Source organism: Pteropus vampyrus, unplaced genomic scaffold (genome assembly GCF_000151845.1).
Source record: "Pteropus vampyrus isolate Shadow unplaced genomic scaffold, Pvam_2.0 Scaffold435, whole genome shotgun sequence".
Taxonomy (NCBI): Eukaryota; Metazoa; Chordata; class Mammalia; order Chiroptera; family Pteropodidae; genus Pteropus; species Pteropus vampyrus.
This window is the reverse complement of record NW_011889216.1, coordinates 1,391,687-1,412,604: the sequence shown is the minus strand read 5'-3', so window position 1 is coordinate 1,412,604 and position 20,918 is coordinate 1,391,687. Positions and strand designations below refer to the sequence as shown.

Genomic DNA, 20,918 nt, shown 5'->3' with positions numbered 1-20,918 from the left:
GGGCGAGCAAAACTTCATCTGTATTTGCAGCCACTCCCCAGTGCTAGCATCACCACCTCGGCCCCACCACCTGAGACCATCAGGCATTAGATTCTCATAGGACCGCTGGTGTCTGGTGCCAAAAAGGTTGGGGTCCACTGCTCTAAAACCACCTCTTTGTTTAGTTTTACTTGCTACCCTCCAACAAGAGAACATCTCTGAAGAGGGTCAAGTTTACATGGGAACTAGGTTCTAATGTCACTGGGAAAATTATGATCAAAATTATCGCTGAAAATCTCTTAAATAATCTAAAAGAACAGTGTACATGGATTTGTGTATATAAACCTATATATTAGTAAATACGATGCAGTAATATAATGAAGTACACATACAAAATAAGTTAGTATTTTTACTGTATTGCTACAGAAATATAGTGCTTATAATGGACATGTAGCTGAACGTGCAAAAGTTAAAAGCATATCTGATTTGACTCCACTGTGCAGCAATCTCAGAATTAGATTTTATGAGAAGTAGATATCACACAAAAATAAAAGGGGTAAGGTTTCTCAAGGCCAAACCAGAAAACTCATCCATTACTCTAAGTATCTATCTGCATCAAAATACGAGCTGACTGCTGCAGCTGTAGGCCATTCATTCTACATATCAGATAAATTTAAGCACTGAACTGAAATAAGCAACAAAGCAATCAATCCATAATAGAATCTCTTTGTTCTTCTCATAAACAGGATTCAATATTTGTTGAAAGATGGCTTTAGGAAGAAACGACAAAAAGAACAAGGGAAATGAGCAACTTGTCTGTGGTTCATGAATTACACTCATGTGTTTTTCTGAAAGAAAACAGTCATTCCACTAATAGGTGCCATTCTTCTAGCCTGTCATAAAACAAAGCATAATTGATAAAACCTTGAGGCAATAACCAGGCCTTGGTTTTTATTTTGCTCTGCAAGTAAACACTTTTCTTTGAACTGTTAATCCATGTATGCATGTCAATGTTTTTTTCCCCTCCTTATACTGGAATTGAAGCGTATGTCCTGGCTCCATTTCTGGGAATTATTATTCAATGCAAGTAAAAAACGTGCAGGCAAAAATTAGGCCATTTCTTTGGTTCTGTGAAACTCATTCTACTCAAGCCAGATTCAGTCCTACTGTACTTTGAACTTCAATGAACAACTAATCCGACCGGCATCCTTTCCTTTAGCTCAAAAGAATCTCCAAGGGTCTTATAGAAGCTGCAAGTACACATGACCATAGGTCTCCCTCCCACCAACTCAATTCTAATTCTGCATTCCCCCAAAATTTGATGGAAACACCGCTTAAACAAGTTTGCCTACCGAAAAAAAAAAAATTTTAATAGTATTAGTAATAGCTATGACCTATTTAGCTCTAATTAGGAGGCAGACTACGTGCTTACTATGTGCCAAGAGTTTTACAGATGTTTCACTGCATTCAATCACCTGAGGAGGTGGGTTATGTTGACTTTACAGTTGCGGAAGTGAAAGCTCATGGAGAATCATAACTAAGGCCATAGAAATGAGCAGAGCAAAGATTAAAATTCAGGTCTTACTGCAAAGCCTGTGCTTTGATCAGCATACTACTGAACCTCCCCGACAGAATGCAATTCATACTAAAGGTGAGACAGTGAAAAGAGAAGTCTCGGGAAGTTCATCAGTACTGCATTAAAGTCACTATTCTCTGTGGAAAAGCAAGAGATAAATATGACAGATCTGTGTGGCATTTGCCAAAGAAATTCTATTGCCAGGGATGTCCCCATCTTACATGAGGTCGGATCCGATCATGGAGAAGAGACATGGGTAACTTGCTTTGCTTCATGACAACTCTGTATGGATCCTTCATGACTATATCCATTTCCTCTTGAAATTTTTGTAATGATGACTGCTTAATCACACGTGTGTTTCCTGTTTTACAAAAGAATGTTGCCATTTAATAAACGATTCCCTTTTGCTTCTGCATCCATCTTCCCAATGACACAGTGAAAGGACAGATTTTAAATTACCCTTGCTCACCCAAACACCTGATACATCCATCCCATGTAGCCATTTTCAAACTTAAAAGAGAAAAAAAACACACACAACACAAACAAAAAAACTGCCACTCCTGCACTCATTACACTATGAACTAATCCACCAACCCAGACACATAAAGGGTTTCAATAGTTTTCCAAGCCCAATTTCCTGACTGGATAAAACTGAAAAATAAACATCACTGAATGGGACTGAGATCTGACCAACGTCCTACTTCCTGCTAGATCTAGCAAAGAAATCTGGAGCCAATCACAGCTGATCAGTTGGAATATACAAAGAATCCCAAGCACAAAACCTAAGTCAGTTACCGTTTTTAGGGTTATGAGAGCTTGAAAGAACTATTAAATTAACCAATAACTCCATGCAAGGGAACAAAATAAAACTATGTAATACTACCTGGAGAATACCTTATAAGTGAGAGAGCCTGAAGAATATATTCAATTAAATAGCATGCTACAGCACAAATGCAAATCTCAAGATAAGGGTCACTATGACAATAGTGACAGTGATTATGATAGCAGTTAAGGCTTAATTTGTACTTACTATTTGCTGGGCACTATTCTAAGCACTTTACACAGATTTACTCATTTAGTTATCACAACAGTCCTGCGACATAGGTACAATTTTTATCTTCATTTTAGAGATGAGGAAATTGATGAACACACAGACTTAATAACATGCCTACAGTCACAGAAATGGCAGAATCCGTGGGGTCTAGATCTAGAGACACAGTACCTAGCCATCAAATTACATGCCTCTCTAAGGAGTTTTCTTTATGCTTTTCTGTGTTGCGGTTTCCTAAGGGTGTCCTATCAAAGCTCTAAGAGATATTCATAGGTAGTTGCCATCTGCCCCCAAGCACAGAGGTCAAACAACAGACAAATAAAGGGGTCTGACCATCTTACGTGCCTGCACACCTCGCAGTGCCTAAGGGAAAGCCAGAAAGCCCAGACTGAAATGAAGCTAGAGTTCGCCAAAGGAAGAGCCCTGATCCCTCCGGAGATATTCTATTCACTCCTGGGAAGGACTACCGAGATCCTTTCATTCAATTCAAATACAATCCCATTAAGAAAAAGTGTTTCAGAGGAACTGCAGACTAATGCACTCACTCTTCAAGGCAAAAGCACAAACACATCTGCAAGGCCCCTCTCAAACTGTAACCTCTCCAGGCAACCAGAAATGAAGACATGAGAGTTCTAAAGTCTGTAAATGCTGGTCATTAAGGATGGTCTTATCTGTTTAAAGAGAATGATGAGCTCTTTTAACAAGAAGTGATTTATGAAATCCACCTCTATTACTTTTTCTGCCCATTTCCCACTATGAGTGCTTATCTCATCCCTTTCTCATATAATCCTTGCCAGTTCCGCTGACCCCAAAACTCCTGCCTTTAAAGACATCTGAAAATTCCACCCTTTCCATACAGCACACATTTGTAGAGCAAAAGTAATAGAGGACAATACTTACCAAACCATTTAATATTTGGCTCCACTCTAGCCACTGTGCCAGAAGCCACCGTTGATTGATACTGCAGAGGCTTAATCACTTTACCACGACTATTCCTAAAGTGAGGAAATTAAAGATTTTGGTTGACAACAGAAGGCAACAGCGAACTCTGGTTTACAGAATACTCTTTCCATAAAAAAAAAAAGAAAAACCTTTTTTCTTTTCTTTCTTTTTTTTTTGGTTTTAAAGGATCATGAAATACAGATTTCAGTAAACAAAAAGTACTGCTACATTTGAAACAGATTGCCCAAAAGCCATTTAACCTCTTGCAACAGAGCACGTAATGACTTCTGCTAGATGAATAACAAATAATGCCGCTGTTTAAAAATCTGTTTACTGTTTTGTGTTTTTTAAAAAGTCACATACTTGAGTTTTTTGGAGTAATTATTTGAAGGCTGGTTTAAATGAATTTTAAGTTAGAGGGTGATTTATGCTGGAACTCAAAATTCTATAACAAACTGCAGAGTAGGTGACTAAGGCAGATTAAGTTCATTGACGTTTGTTTTAGGCACATCTGTTAGAACGAATGAAGAATCTAATTACCAAACAAATTAAGACCAGCTAGCAAAATGTCACACTCAGCAAGTCCCTGTGGTAGAGGCTGCCTCAGCAGAACTCAGAGTTGTGATGAGTTTCCAAGTGCCACAATGTTGTGATCTAAAATGTGGCATTAAAAAACAAGTTTTCTGGCTGCTTTCACTACTACAGTCCTATATGCTCTGTTAAAGAAAACCAGATTTCCATCTGACATTTAACTTGAGATTTCACATGCCACTCACAGAGGCCAAAGTTGTGAGGAACAAGATCTCTAACTGTGACACAATCACGATTTCGCCACCCACTTCATGTCTTTAACCCAAAATTCACAATTTATCATAGCAACATCCAAATAAAATGATATTTGGAAATATGCTATTCCCCTATGGGGAAAGTGGGGGTGGAAATGTCAAAGACTTAATGAGTCTCAGCTACAGGTCAAGGGCACGAAGGAAAGGGGAAAGGATGACAGTACTCAATGCTCACCTGCGCTCCTTCTGCCTGTACATATTCAGGCGCCGGATTGTGGCCCGGTCCCTCATGTTTTGGCCTCCTGCTCCCTGTACCCGATCTAGGAAACACATAAATAGACGGCACACTATTTGATAACCAACAAGTCTTAAGTATGATCATTGCTTCAAACACACCAATTAGTTCACTCAGAAGGCAAGCTGCTGTCTCACTGCAAAATCTCTACTTTTTCTGTTGTTCCAACGACATTATTATTACTGGAAGCTACATGGTATGACAAACCTGACCTAATCTTTGATCATGGATAGGACTGTGCTTGACAATAATAGCCAAAATTTTTGAGCATTAATTATAGCATTGCGTTATCCACATAACAGGCATTGTCTCATGTAATTCATATAATAATCCTATGAAGAACACATTATCCCCATTCTGTAGGCTAAGAAACTGGGGCACAGTGGTCAGATATCTTGCGCAAAGTCACACAGCTACTAAATGGCAAAGCCACAATTTGAACAAAAGCATTTGGTCACTATCTGTGCTCTTAACCACTAAGACGCCTACTTCTGAGTCTCGGTTTAACAAATATTGAGTGTCTGCTACACACAAGGCACTGTGGAGACTACAATTTTGATACAGTCATGTTCCTAATGTACTAGTTTTTTAACTTCCTAATGTTTGATTTTAGTCTAATCAACAACTAGCAATTCTTGTCTTACATCTCAGAGGTAAGGAGAAAGACAAATAAACATGGTAATTGGGATCCCTTCAAATCATTTGTCTACCTGCTTAAGTGAGACAGTAGATAAGAGGCTAAAATCGCAGGACTGGCGGCCCTACTGCTAACGAGCAGTACCAACTGTGACAAGCCACTTCCCTTATTTTGGCTCAGTATCTTCCTCTATAACCTTATGATCTCTAACAGCCTTTTGGGGTCTAACATTCTAAGATTCCAGTCTACAAAAATTGAATCATTTATCAGCAATTCAGAGAAGACACTCAACATTAATGGAAGTCATCAAAAACTTTGAACCCTATTTAAAAACAAAGTTTTTAACTAAGCCTAAATGGAAGAGACTTCCCCAAAGGCTATCTTGTTCATCCTGCAGGTGGAACCTACACAAAACTCATACACATCTTCAAAAACATCTTCACTTATCTGTAGGGTTTTCACTGGACTTTACTAGCTAGGATGACTCCAAGAACCAAATCTGGAGTTCCTTTTTCTCTCTCTCTCTCTCTTTTTTCTCCTTTCTCATTTAAATGGTCAAAGCTAAGGTGACAGGCTAGTGTGGTCAAGTATAAAAGGCCAACTGGGTTGGCTTACACTACTTTTAATTTGACTTTATCAAATTTACTTCCGGCAATTCCTTGAGCTGGAAAACTGGAATCAAACAAGACTGCAATATATTGGGAGAGGGACTTCAACACCTGATCCACACAGGAACACAAGAAGAGGTCAAGTTTAACAGTTCCTTCCAGCTCAGAGAGTCTCAATCTCTGTATCTCACAACTGGAGACGCCCTACGGCTGCCAGGCAAGAGGGTTCACCTTCCCCGATGACAGACCTGGTGCCTGACACCGAGCAGTGACAGGCGTGCAAGAGTCAGCCCTCAGAATGAAAAAAAAACAACAACAAAATAAAACAAAGAAAACCACCTTCTCCCTTCTCATCCCCAACAGCCACTCAGCTCAAGTCACTCCAAGCAATGCCACCCGGATGTCCCCTCACATGTCTCCTCGAAGCCCTCCCCGCAAACCTCCTCCAAGCTCCACCCTCCGCGAGCCCCGCCGCCCGTACCGGGGTTTGTGCTGGCCTTAGACGGATTGATGGTGCTCCGTCCTTTGTACTTGGGCTTCACCATCTTGCCGATGGGACGAGGACCAGAGTGCTAGATCCGGCCTACGGCTGGTAAACGAGCTCGTAACTTCCCAGGACCCGCCGAAGTGACCCGCGTGAACCACACTGGACCACGTGTGCAAGGGCTACATCACTTCCGCTCGCGCACCTCCCTTTCCCAGCGTGACTTCCTGCGAACGGTCTGAGCGCGCCGCCGCACTCCCGGCTCCGCCCCCCGCCGGCCGCTTAGACACGCCCTACGCCGAGCCCCCGCCCCTCCCTTCCTAGCAACCGCCAAGCTGCCCCTCCATAGCAACTGACTAGATACCCAGGACCAATGGACCAGAGCTCGAGTTGGGTCAACCCCCAAACAGAAACCTTGTCCCAGGCCAATAGCACAAGCTTAAGTTTACTTATCTGAATTTGTCCTTTAGCTCTTCAAAAAGTGACTGACCATCCGGCAGCCAGAGATCTTTCAAATTTTGTTGCCCTCTCCAATGGCTTATCATTGCTCTTAGAGTGGGGAGGAAGGAGAAAGAGACAGACAGACAAATAGACAGAGACAGAGAAACTCAAACTCTTTGTCATCCCTGCGGAACTCTATATGATCTGGTCCCTGCCTATTAATCCGACCTCATTTGTATCTCCTTCTCTCTGGTTATTCTGATATTTACACTGGATGTTCCCTCTACCTGAATCACTCTGTCCCTGAACCTTTGCATAGCTAGTTTCTCCTGGTCATTCAGTTTTCAGCTCAAATGTCACCTGCTGGTAGGGTCCTAAGATTGGGCAAATAAAAATATGCCCAGTTAAATTTGGATTTTAGATAAACAATAATTCTTAGCATAAATATGTCTCATGAAATATTTTGGACATACTTACGCTAAAAAAAAATTCATTGTTTATCTGAAATTCATATTTACCTGGACATTCTGTATTTTATCTGGCAACCTTCCTACCGGGAGAAGTCTTTCCTGTTGTTAAAAAAAGAAACGGCATGCCAAAATGGAGTCACATTTGCTAAGCCATGTCACCAAACCAGAATTTGATAACTAACCTAACTGCAGTTTCAGCCTCTCTCAGGAGTGGAATTTTAAAACAATCAACGTGGAATTTCTTGATCAATACTTGTGGGACAATCTGCCTGATTGGACCCCCTGAAATAATCCACTCTTAACTTCTTAGTCTCACTCTTTCTGCCTATAAAAACCTTCTATTTTGTACGACTCCTTGGAGCGCCCTTCTAGTTTCTAGATGTGATGCTGCTCAATTCATGAATCACTTTATAAAGCCAATTAGATCTTCAAATTTATTTGGTTAATTTTTGTTCTTTAACACTGTCGACTCTGTCTAAATCAGCCATCTCCCACCCTTCAGCAGTTATTCTGTTACATTGTTCTGTTTTATTTACTTCATGGCCTTTATCACTAGCTGAAGTTACATTATTTACAAGTTTATTTGCTACTTCTCCAAAACTATAAAATGAGCTTCTTGAGAGCAGGGACCTTGCAAGTTTGTTTACTGCTGTATCTCCAAGATTTCAAACAGCACTTGAAACTTACTGAGGACTCAATACCTATTCACTGAATGAAAGAATGAATAGATGGTGTCTTAGCTGGGCCTGCTGTAACAAAATATCACACACTGTGTGGCTTAAACAACAATATTTATTTTTTACAGTCTGGAGGCTGAGAAGCCCAAGATCAGGGTGCCAGCCTGGTTGGGTTACTGGTGAGAATTCTCTTCCTGGCTTATAGACAGCTGTCTTTTCACTGTGTCCTCACATGTTGGAGAGATAGAGAAGGCTCTGGTCTCTTCTTATAAGGGCACTAATCCTATCACTAGGGCTCCATCCTCATGACCACACCTAAGCCTAATTACCTTGCAAAGGCCTCACTTCCAAGTAATGTTGCATTGGAGATTAGAGCTTCAACCTAAGAACTTTAAGAAGACACAAACGGTTAGTCAATAGCATATGGGAATGACTCTTGCCCTGATGGGGAATGCGGGTGGTAAGACCCAACAGTTTCTGTTACTACTAGTCAAAATAAAGTCTCTAGATGCCAGTGTTTCAAACAAGAAGCCCTCCCTTTTTTTTTTTTTTCGGCCCCTCAAGTTGTCGGGAAGCATCCATCTCTGTGCCTTCAGGACAGGAGAAGAGGTGATTAGGCAGGAGGAAAGGGTATTCCAGCCTATGATGAAGCTCATTCCATAAAAACAAACAACCTGGTATAAAGTGAGGTACTCTAATTGTAGGAGAGATGATTCAGTCTTTATTTCTGAGTCTGAAACAAACAAGTCCCGAAACATTCTTTCTAGAGCAAAAGCAGGCCATGTCCTAGACAAGAGCGGGAAATACCTTCTCTCCCTTGAGACTCACTTTTATTGCCCCCAGGGCAAGTATCGAGAGATTAAACACAACTTTGCTAGAAAGGCCCCGACCCTGATGTGGTGTCTGAGGGAATCTCTGAAAGCCGATCAGAAACAACTTCATGCCCAGTGAGGATCCAAAGAAGTCCCCTTCTGCCTTGCACTGTCCCTTTGGTCCCCCTAAGAGGGGTACAATAGCCCACTCCTGGAGAGAAGACTAGGATAATGTGTTTCTGATGCCTCAATTTGGTTCAAACCAGAATAAACACGAATGGCAAAAATCAGCCCATGAGCTCATTCAGGCTTTGATCAGAGACATAATTTCATTATGAAATTTTGAATCAGGCTGTTGTGAAGTCTTGCCAAGGAGTTTCATTTTCCCAGATGATATGGTGGATTGTTTCTCTCCTGTTCTCATACTCAGCTTGCGTTTATCGTAAAAACTTTCCATCTATTTTTATAACCTGATACATCAATCCTTTTACAACAGTATTTGCTTGCTGATCCTGACAACAAACCTCAGTTCCACCAGCCGAAAATAAGCCTGATCAAGGTGCGTCAAGCTCAATTTCTTGGTTTGTTTCGCCTGCCCTGCTTACCGCAGTTGTAATACACTGACTATTTTTAACTCTCCTTTCTGATGTTGCAGTAACCAGAGGAGGCAAGACACACCTCCAGGCCTATAATTCCTCAGCTTTAAAACAGACATATTGACTATCCTGAAGGATTGCAGCGTGATCACAAGAATTATGAGACATGAAAGCATTGCAGACATGGTACACATCATGCAGCAGATGGGCTGCTTTCTCCTTTCCTCCAGACCCGTGGTTAGCACCTCATTCCCTGGATACTTGCTTCTAGGAAGCACAGGTTGGCATGAATGGGAAGACCCTATTCCCATTCATAGGAAGTGGCTGGAAATGCCACCCTTCTGAAACAGTCTCATGCCAAGTTCTGATAGGAAAGAATGGGCTGGGTTTCCACTGGAAGTAGAGAATCTTGACCTTACTTTTTCATTCTGTAAGAACATTTTAATTAGGATCTAATGGGCAAAGATTGCAGCAGCTTCTATTTAGGATCTAATGGGCAAAGATTGCAGCAGTTAGTGGTCTGAGGACCACTAGCATCAGAGTCACCTGGGGAAACGGTTAAAAATGCAGACTCCTGAGCTTCCCCCTAGAGCTACTGAAATCAGACCCTATGGAGGTGGGGCACAGATAATATACATTTTAATGAGCTCCGCACTTGATTTTTGTATACCTAAAGCTTTGGGATCTGAACAGCAGTCTTTCCCCAAGGTCACCCTGAGGCTTTCTGACCAACTGACCAGAAGGCAGCCCTAGTAAAACCCACTTTCTTTCCCATCTATCTTAAATCCTCTTGTTTTTCTCAGCAGAGCCAGGGTGAGGAAGGCTGCAGCAGTGTCTAATGCACTCTGAAAATATATGTCTTGGCTCTGCCCCAAATGCCTTGATATTTATGTTGCAGCCAGAGGGTCGTTATCCTTTGGCAATGCTCCATTGTAAGGCCATTAGCTCTTAATTAGTGCCAGCTTGTTGGTTTATCCCTCCCAGTTGAACTGAGAGCAGAGGCTTCTCTATTCAGTCTCCAGTGTCTCTCCTCTGGCAAGCCCATGATGAATTGACCCCTGCCTGCTGGGGCCAAGAGTTGGGCTCCTGGAGTAGCTGCTGCTCAATGTGGAACAGTTACTAGCCCCCAAGCAGAGGTGCTGGGACTCGGGAAGTAAGGGGAAGCACTTGGAATATGTTTTCAGGCTTTTGTTGTTGTGTTTTGTTTGTAGAAAACAAATAGAGTCCTTGGTCACAAACCTCAACAGTTTACGAGGGAATATAAGAAAAATAAAGTGTATTAAATTGGAGCTTCATGGGCCAAATTGCCCTCAGTTTTCAGTCTAAGATGCCTGAGAAGTTTTGGGACAAGGATACAACAAACGTGGTCTGGATGGCTATGAAAAGTGGGTAAGAGACTTACCTCTAGGAACCCCGAGAAAATTCTCTTCATGGATGACGTATCTGGTCACCATTTCTAAGTGGGAAAAACATAGTCTGTATTGGTCTTGGCATTCCTCTCATTGCCGGGTAAGGCGCTCTTCAAAAAGATCCCTAGATTAAGCTTTGGAAAAATAACTAGCAGCATTTCGCTCCTTCCTATCACTGAATCCCTGTGGTCCTCAGCATATCCTCCTTAAGAAAATCTGAGAAGCCATTTTATGAGATGCCATTAATGGCCTCTAATTTTCAGCCTGGTTTAGATAACTCGAGATTGCTGTCTGCGTCCTGAGAAATGGATCCAGAACACACACCAATGTGGGAATTTAAAGTATAATTCCAAATCACAGATAATTGTTTAAGCTCGAAGGAGGCTGGAGGGCCCGTAGTAAGTCATCTCTCCAGCATCAACGTGTTTCTTATTACACTTGATATCTATCTGTCCAATGATCCTTTTGATTTTTAAGCCGTTAGACTAAATCTTTGTGTAATTCTTTACCCCCTCATCTCCTGCCCATCTCCCCCCTTTTCCTTAGGAAAACACTTTTTAAAAATGTTAACCAGGTCCCTTGGATTGTTTCCAGAAGAATAATGTCACGTCAAAGAATTTGAAAAGTCAACTCCTGAAACCAATGTATCAGGGGGACCTCTGTCTGTCAGAAGGTCAGTCTTGCCCTAGAGGCAGCTTCTGCCCAGTAAGACACTAAGGTTTTCCTTGGCCTCCTGCATCCTTCCTGCTCTCTCGTCTGGTCTAGTCTAGCCTGGGAACAAAATCTTACTTCCCAAGCAGAGTCTCAGACTGAGGTGTGGAAGAAAGAACAAATAACCTTCTCAAGCAGCAGATGAAGAAGTGGTTAAAGCCTTGATTTATGTGACTTTTTAGAGCCTCAATTAGAAAAAGACAAGTCTACCACTCCCTCATCTCAGGAAAAAGCAATCCCTCCAACTCACTGGGTAACCAGGTTGGAGGATTCCTCTAAGGGCTTTAAATGTCTATTTGAGAGACTTTAGAGTTGTCAGTTTTGCTTCAGCCAGAGCAGGGTAAATCCCTGGGATGCCTGGCCACTGTGCCCAGGACCTGGGGACTCATATTTCTGCTGTGTTTCCCCATCCCCCACCTCACCAGTGGACGAGGCATAAACCAACTAGTTTATCTTCAAGGGTGGGCATAGGCAAACTACAGCCCTCCCTCCAAATCCTACCTGTTTTTATATGTTCCACAAGCTAAGAATGGTCTTCGCATTTTTAAATGGTTGAACAATCAAAATAAGAATATTTTATGACATGTGATGATGATATGAAATGAAAATTTCGTGGCTTATAAATAAAGTTTTATTGGAACACAGCTGTGCTATTTGTTTACAGTGGCAGAGATGAGTAGCTGCCCTGCAAAGCCTGAAATAGTCACTATCCGGCCCTTTACAAAAAAAGCTTGCCCACAATTCCATCCTAAGGCTCTGGTGTGCATTCTGTGCATTGAATAGGCATGCAGCTGACTATTAGGGGACCGTCTAGTTGCCATTGTCCTCTGAGGGTTAAAGTTTCTTGTCCTAATTTAGAGGTACATTTAGTTTTTTCTGCTCTGGAGAGTCAAATGAGGGGTCCATTACACACACACACACACACACACACACACACACACACACACACACACACACAGTGTAGCTGATGCTTTTTTTTAGTGGACCAGCAGGGGGCGCTCTACGGAGGTGTAAATGTCATCCGGAGGGGACAGAGGGAGCCTGTGCAGAGAAGGAAAAGGGGTCTGGGAGGAGGAGCAGCACCGGTCAGTTAGCCCCCTCTCCCAACCCCGAAATTCTTTTTTTCTGAGCCCAAAGAAGGAGGGGTCTTCAGGCAGAAAGCCAAAGAGCCCCTTGGTCCAGACTCTTAGTGAGACTGACCTTGAGGCAAAGCAGGACACAGGTAGAAAAGAGACTCTTGGCTTTTCCCAATGTGGTTCTGGTGCATTGGAGTCTTCGGGGGCTGCACCGGGGATGGGCTGCTTCAGGAGTGACCCAGGGTAGTCCCTGTGGCCTGACGCCTGCACCACATACTGACAGCCATGCGGTAGTAAGATGGTCTTGAGCAACTTTATGAGCAATGGATGCTGATGAAGGACTAAAGTAGAGAGGCAGGGCCCGGTGGATGCCCGCGCGGACCCTACAGCATTATTTGTGAGCACATGCGATCCATCCCCTGGATCCCCCCTCCTCTTCCCAATAAAGGAGTGAAACTTTAAACAGGTTGGGTATCATGGCATGCAGATGGGCAAAGGACATGCAAAAGGCGAGTTTTCACACAGCTAGGTGGCAGTGCAGTAAAACTACCTTAATGCAAATCCCGGCTCCACCATCTATTACCCGTGTGCCCTTGGTCACATCCTTTCACCTCTTCGTGTCTCGATGTACTCTTCTGTTAAATGGGCATTAACAAGAGTATCCACCTCATAGGGCTTTGTTGGAGATTTAGGGAGGCAATGCCAGCAAAGGGTTTAATACTGTAAGTGCTACGTAGATGTTTGCCATTGTTATTATATGTATGTCTTCAACTGGACCCACAGCTTTGTGAGACTTGGAAAAAGACAGGGAACAGGATAATGAATCCCATGGTTCCTGCTCTCAGGAGCTGACATTTGGTGGGGGGGCGGGGCATAGATTTACATGTAATAAAGTTGTATAGACAGTCCATAGAAACACAGGGGGGGAGCAACTGCCAGTGAGGGGAGCTCTTTCACATAATAATTTAATCTGGGTATGAAATATGAGTATTAGGGGGAGGAAACAGCCTGGACAAAGGCACTGAAACTTAAAAATTCATTTATATTGGGCACCACTGAGTAGATCTAAGTAGAGAAGTAGATGGGAGTGGTGAGAGATGACTCTGGAAAGCTGGGTTGTCACAACCAGTTGTGGCCAAATGACAAAAAGATCAAAGTCAGGTTGCTTTTGGTCTAGTGCCCTAATGAACTTTGATGCTGGCCTTGTTCTTCCTCCCAGAAGAAAAAAGTAATAGGCAGTATCGATAACTACGATTTTCAGGAATCGTATAAGAACAAACCCATTCGAGTGGGACCTTTTCATTCATTCACTTTTTTTCATTCATTCAACAAACATTAGGCCTATAATAACAAAAGACCAATGCAATTGGTCAAATATACAGGGGAAATACGGGCTGGGCAAGCTATAATTGTGAAGAACCTGTGGCTGCACAACGAAAGGAAAAGACAAAGAATAGCGATAGGAGGGAGCTGTAAAGGTTTTTGGGAATTGAGCAGAAAAGCCAAAGTTAGTCCATGGGAGAGGAACCAGGAGGACCAGAAGGGTGAAGCAGGGTATTTCTTTCTTTCTTTTTTTTTTTTTAAAGAAGAGAATTGGAGAAGGGTAAACCATGGGAATGTGATGAGAATGTGTTTGTGAGAAATTGAGATGCGATGTCTGTGGACATTTTGTTGGTTTGGTGGTGGGAAAAGAATTGTAAATATGCATGGTAGGCAAATACCTCGTACAATAAAATACCTTGTGAGAATGAATGTGAGGGCATGAGAGAAATCACGCTCAGTCTATCTGCAGTGGTCCTGCCTGCCCTTGGGAGAAAGGCCAAGTATATATTCAAGGCAGTTATTGCCAGTCTCCCTGGCCCTGAGGCAGATTCAAAGTCTGAACCAGATGAGTTATGTGTATCTTACCTGGCACAAGCAGCTGCTGGGCCATCATCAGGCTTTTCTGTCCAAAGTGGGGAGGTGCTGCTCCCCTCCCTCCACTTGGTGCTCAAAGAGAGGTGGCTCTGCCTTCAGGCCAGTCTCAGAGTAAGACTCACTTTGGGCTTTGCTATGCCTGTCCCACGGTGCATCAGATCAAGTGAGTTGAAAGCTGTCTGAGGCCCTTGAGCGTGTGGTTTTTCTCGTGCTCCAGGCCATGAAGAGCACAGAAGAACCATAAACCATTTATCCAAATGCACAACCCTTAGGGATAAATCTAATGATAGAGACATTTGGATTAAAATGCTGGGTTCTGCAATCATGAGCCTGCTCTTCACTTGGCCTTGACATCTGAGTCCTTCCCCTTTGACTCCTCTGAGATGAGACAGTGGAATTCAACTGCCCGAATGGCATCCTCACATGCCCACCAGGCAGGCCTGGGGCCAGCAGAGACAGAGCTTACAGATCCACCAATCCCATTGTCCCAGCCTCTTTCCACATCCTCTTTGAGAGGACACTTTCCATGGTTCCTGGGATTGTGACACCCTCATTGTCACCACCTTTGCCAAGTGAGTGTTCCAGGGCTGGCCTAGGAGAGCACTTTTCTTTGTTTCTTAAGCTGCCAGCTTGATAAGCTTTGGACGTGGTCTGGCTGTTCTAACATCACTTAACCCCCTCCACGGCCCCCAATCCCTGTCCCCCCTCCTCTCATTCCCCTGCCCTGAAGGCTGCCGGCTTATTCCTTTTGGAGATGAACTCATTGTTGACTTTAACTCACTTCGATGTTTCCCAGGGAAGCATGCTGGCGGGAGGCCCACCGCAGCTCCTTGAAGAAGACAGCCAGGCCAGTGCCAAGACTGGGTGCCAGGGGCCTTGGAACTGCCAAAATGCCTCCCATTTTATGGACAGGCCTGACTCGACCTGAAGACATTCCAAGTATTTAATCAGAAGCCCATGGTACATATTGGGTTGCAGAGGGAGCCCTCAGATACCAGCCTTTTCAGGAGATGAAACGCCACCAGAGGAAGGAGCCGGCCTTCTCCATGGGCTAGTCCGAGGCTTAACAGATGGAAAAAGTGCATCCCAATAACAATAATCAATAACCAAAGGCTGGAAGCTGCTGCAGCATGGCCTGAGGGACACTTAGGGGCTTGGCTCTGCTTCTTTCTCACACCAGACCAAGGGCAGCCAGGAACCCATCTCACCCACCTCCTCGAACCAAGCTCCGGGAGAGCCGGCAGGCTAGGGAGGAACCATATTTCACATATTTTCTCTTTCAAAATGTAGTTCTGTTTCGCAATTTCCTTCTTAAGTTCTGCAAGTCTCTAGGGTAGGACCCTACCTTCTCTAGCTATTGACCTGGGTCTCTTATCCTTCTCACCACCAATCTGGTAGGCTAGAAGTGCCAGAGAAAAGGGGCCCACATTTAATAGCTGTCCCACCACCCCCATCAAGGGCTGCTCTTCCAGAGTCTATGTGAGGCTGAAAGAGCCTCAACTAAGCCTCTAGCCAAAACCTGTTTATTCTTTACCCTGTGTTGCTTCTTCCTCTTGAGAGAGCCAGGAGTTCGCCACACCAAAGCAGGTGCACCCAACTCTGGTATGCTTGGTCACAGCAACCCCTGAGGCTTCTAGTCTTCAGATCTTCTTTACTCCCCTACAACTAGGCTTTTGTTCCGTCTCACGTTCACCAGCCAGACAGTCCTCCAGTCCCTTTGCAATGAATCTACTTAATCCTTCAAAATGGAACCTGTTCTCTCTGGTTGTTTTTTTCATTCTTTCCTCACCACCTTTCAGCGGGATTTCCACCTGTTGTCTGTTTCAGTCTGGTCTGGACCACAGCTGGAAATGTCAGGGACAAAAAAAGTAAGCACCTGGATTACTGGCTCTGTGTCAGGAACTTGACTCAGGGCCCAGGGAGCTGACCCTTTTCCTAAAGCTCTCTCAGTCTTTCTAAACCAAACCAAACCAAACAAACCAGAGGGGAAAAAATACTTAAGAAAAATAAACCCAGAAAACACAACCCCATCACCCAAAATATTGAAATGGAAAATAAATCCATTCTCTGGAGACTTGGTCTGAAACATACCAGGGCTGGCACTGGCTAAAGCCGCCAGGAATGAGTCTAACAGGACAAGTCTGTAACCCTGCAGAGGAAAAAGCTAACATTTTCTAAATGACAATGTGGGCAGATAGCAGCCGCATACAAATCCTACGCTGTTGTTGCCTAAACTTGGGAATAGAGTTCGGAATCTTGACATGACTCCCTCTCTCCAGCACCTTGCTTACTCCATAAATCATGTGTCACTTCTGATCAATCCTTATGGTCTCTGGCCTCAGATGGGCTGCTTCTAGGACTGTGAGGAGGTAACTGCCCCCCGCATCTTGAAACCCACATCTCAACCCCAGCTCAAAAAACAAATATTCTTATTCTTGGAAGGACAGAGTGAGACAGACAGAAGTAGGTCCAGGCGGGGCTGTTTTCAGGGAAGCCCTGGGATCACACCTGGATGCACTCAGTGTGTCAGTGTCAGGAGAATTCCCTCCCACCAGTAATGCTGCAGATGTGGAAGCTTGTTATGTTCCCTCCTTAGCAGCCTAGATTTTTAAGAGTAGCTTTAGGAGGCTCAAGGAAACGACTCAGAGAAGTTGAATGCCAAGGTGATCAGGACATACAGGAGAATCCAGATCATTCCATGTTGCTAAGATTCTGGATTTTTGTTTTGATGTTGTTTTAGAAGAAAGCTTAAGGCACAAATTACCTAAGGGACCTGTTATAAGGCAGATTAGATTTTAGGTCTGGACGAGGCCTGAGATTCTGCAATTTTTAACAAGCTCCCTGTTGAGACCAATGAGACCTATGTTGCTGATGCAAGGTCACACCTAAGGATCTGGAAGATTAGAACAAATCAGAGCCAGAGACAACCAAGACACACAGAGATTGAGGACTGATATCCAGAAGAGAGACAGAAAAACAAAGGGAAACAATAGTGCATACAAATAGAGGCTGAGGTGAGAACAGAGAAAGGGTGACAGAAAGAGGGATAGAGAAGGGGACAGGGTCAGGGAAAGAGGGACCTGCAAAGGCAAAGAGATATAAACCAGAGATGGAGGACGGATAGGACCAGAGAAACTGGCAGAGCCAGGGTCAGGGAGAGGAAGCAAGGCAAGGAGCTGGGGGAGATGGCCATGGGCAGCCTGTGACCGCCCAGGCTCCAGAACAGCAGTGAAGGGGCTCAGGGGTATGGGTGAGATGAGCCCTACAGTGTCAGGTGCATAGTCCTGAGATACCTCACTTTCCAAACTTCCCAGACTTCCTACACCTATACCACCCTCTCCTTGCTCCTATACGGCTGTCCTTCCCCAGGGCCTTTCACTACTGACTTCCCCCTTCTCTCGACTGTGTGTGTACCCTCTTCCTCTTAATTGGACCCTTCCCAGCAAGTTTTAAACATTTTCAAGTCTTTCCCACCTAAAAAAAAAAAAAAAAAAAAAAAGCTTTCTCTTGACCCCATATCTCTTTCTAGGCCTGTCCTATTTTTCTCCTTTTCTCAGTGAAACTTCCTGAAGAAATTGTCTGTACTGTATCTGCCTCTGTCAACCTCCCCAGATAGCTCTCGCCAAGGTTACTATTGACACACACATTGTGGTCAATTCCCAGTCCTCACTTACTTGGTCTCTTAGATGCCTTTGGTCCCCTCGATCTCCCCTCCTGCTTGCTGGCCTTGGGACGTGACATTCTCCCGGTTGTCCTCTTCCCTGGTCCTTCTCTGACTCCTCCTCTGACAGATCCTTCATTATCTGATCCTCATACTTGGCCAGCCACAGAGCTGAGTCCTGAGCTCTCTCATCACCCAGTACTCTTTTTAATCAACCTCTTCCAAACCAAGACCCTCGATTAACTTCTCTACCCCAGTTTATGTTGCAGCTCAGACTCCCCCTGTGCACTCTAGACCTATATTTGTGTTTGCACAGCGGCTACTCCCAATCTTCACCAGGTTGTCTCAGAGGTACCTCAGACCCAACCCAGTCAAACCCAAAGTTATGTTCTCTTTTCTCCTTCCAAATTGTTCTTTCTCCTGGGTTCCCAGCTCAGAGCACAGCACCATCAGCTGTCTAGGTGTTCAAGCTAGAAACAGAGACTTTATTCTTGACACCTCTCTCTTCTTTTCTCCCCTCTTCCATACCCAGTTTAACACCAAACTCTGCCAACTTTATTCTCCAAATACCTTTGACTTCTCTCTATTCCCACTGCCACCACCCTAGTCCAAGCCTTCGACACCTCTCAACTGGATGATGGCAATAGCCTCCTAAGCAGCTTTCCTCCAATCTGTTTTCTGTGCTACAGCCAACATAATCTTTGCGAAATACAAATCTGGTCATGTTGGCCTGCAGCTTAAAAAACCCTTCAGCAGCTTCCCCTGGCTCTGAGGATAAAGACCTAACTCTAGGTAACCTTTCTGGGATTGTCTCACCTTACTTGCCCTCCAGGCCTTCCAGGTATATTGGCCTTCAACACCAAGCTCCATTCTGCCACAGGACATTTGCATGAACTATACCCTCTATATAGAATTATGCTGTCCAGTACAGTAGCCACCAGCCGCATGTGGCTGGTGAGCACTTGAAGCATGGCTAGTGCAACTGAAGAACTGAATTGTTAATATTATTTAATTTTAATGAATTAAATTTAAAATTTAAAAACATTCAATTCAGTTATTGGCAAACTTAACTATTCTTGAAACAACTTGAGTATGTGAATCTACTTTTCAACTTTAATTTTTATGAACTCTAAATACAGCTCAAGTATTTCTGGTGAAAGTTTCATGTCTAAATTAAGATATGCCATAAAGTGTAAAAATACACACAGGATGTTGAAGACTTAGTTTGAAAAAAAAATGTAAAAGATCTTGTTAATAATTTTTATATTGATTAAAAGATAAAATTTTGTATGTATTTGGTTAAATAAAGAATATAATTAAAATTAACTTCACCTATCTCTTTCTACTCTTTAAATGTGACTACTAGAAAGATTTTCGATCACATAAGTGGCTCACATTACAATTCCGTTAGACAGCACTGATCTAGGATGTCATTCCTTCTCTTTGTCTTAACTCTTTCTTTCTTTAGAGTTTGGCTCAAATATCACCTCTGAAAAGCTTCCCTGAGATAAAATCTTTGACTTATCCACTTTTATTCACTTTTGTAGCTTTGTGTATGTGCCAGTGGTTGCCTGCCTTTAACTCCGCCCACTTGTAATTATACACTTATTTGACTGATTATTTGATTTAGACCTGTCGCCCCCACCAACCTCTAAGTTCCATGACAGCAAGCCCATGTCTGGTTCTCCTCTGGACACCAAACACTTAGTCCAGAACCTGGTGCACGGATGGCTGCCAGTGGACACTTCCAAATGCCGTAAGAGGCGATTCCATCCATTGTTCCGCCTTTGGGTCCGTCACCAACCCTCCCAGAGCACTCCCTTCCCCTGTAGCCCCTCAGCGTAGAGATTCCACCTCTCCAAGATAGAAAATCTTCCTCTATAGCGGACTGGCATCCTTTTCATCCTTAGAGGTAATTAGAGCAGTGCTTCTAAAATTTGAATGTGCACATCTGTCACCTGGAACCTTGTTAAAATGCAGACTCTGGTTCCTTGGGTCTAGGATGGGACCCAAGATTCTCATTTCTAACCGGCTGCCCAGTGGTGATGTCAATGCCTCCACAGACCACACTCTGGGCAAGAAGCTGGCTACCACCTTGAGTATCCCCAAAGTTTTCCTCCTGCTCTGTCCAGGAGGCCATTAAGGGGTCAGCCCTGTCTCCTTACTCCCATGCATACTCCACCAATCCCTGTACCCTGAAAAAGAATGTGGTGCCTCTAGCTACTGTTGTCATTTGGTTTTTGGTTTTAATTTGAAATAAACCTTTAAGCAGTTTTCAGTCAGGGCAGCCCTGATATGGATCAAAAATATGTAACAATATTCTCCAATGATAAAGTCACACAGCTGGAAATGCTGAACAGTCCTCACACTTTGGCTCCTGTCTGCCACACTGGGCTGATCCTATCAGCTCCTCCAGAGGCATCACTCTGCAAAGTTTGGGCCTGGGAAATGTCCTCTCTGCCATGTCCATTGGGAACATCACAAACCAAGGGTGTGCTGCTGGGCAGAGATGACCCCTCTGCTTCCCCACCCTGTTCACATCATGATGTCCAAGAGATAGAAGTGTCTTCCAGTAGCCTTGAGTGTGTGTGTGTGTGTGTGTATGTGTGTGTGCATGTGCACGGGTGTACATGTATGTCGGTTGCATGTTTGGACGTGGGGGTCTGCACGTTCATGTATGTTTGTAGAGTGTGTGTACGTGTTACCCCCGGCACTCCAGTTCAGTAAATCTTCCATCACATAGAGCAGCGCTGGACTATTTCTGCATCGGCCTGGAGGCTGAAGAATGTCC

The 20,918-nt window shown here is 43.7% G+C and overlaps 1 protein-coding gene across 1 annotated transcript; it reads right to left on the bottom strand.

The window, feature by feature from the left end:
- Positions 1 to 1,734: 1,734 nt before the first annotated feature.
- Positions 1,735 to 6,561, bottom strand: LOC105306399 (nucleolar GTP-binding protein 2-like). The gene is made up of 4 exons (XM_011381367.2): positions 6,355 to 6,561; positions 4,569 to 4,653; positions 3,507 to 3,601; positions 1,735 to 1,916 (listed from the first exon to the last, which is right to left on the bottom strand). Exons 1-4 carry the CDS (start codon positions 6,416 to 6,418, stop codon positions 1,750 to 1,752), a joined length of 411 nt encoding a protein of 136 aa, XP_011379669.1. The 5' UTR covers positions 6,419 to 6,561; the 3' UTR covers positions 1,735 to 1,749.
- Positions 6,562 to 20,918: the final 14,357 nt, after the last annotated feature.

What these genes read in the sequence shown, in the direction of transcription:
- LOC105306399 (XM_011381367.2), bottom strand. Translation starts at nt 6,418, where the DNA reads ATGGTGAAGCCCAAGTACAAAGGACGGAGCACCATCAATCCGTCTAAG. An exon ending in TAAGGCCAGCACAAACCCCG is followed by an intron (nt 4,654 to 6,354) that starts GTACGGGCGGCG and finishes TGTGTTTCCTAG; the next exon opens with ATCGGGTACAGGGAGCAGGA. An exon ending in TACAGGCAGAAGGAGCGCAG is followed by an intron (nt 3,602 to 4,568) that starts GTGAGCATTGAG and finishes TCCTCACTTTAG; the next exon opens with GAATAGTCGTGGTAAAGTGA.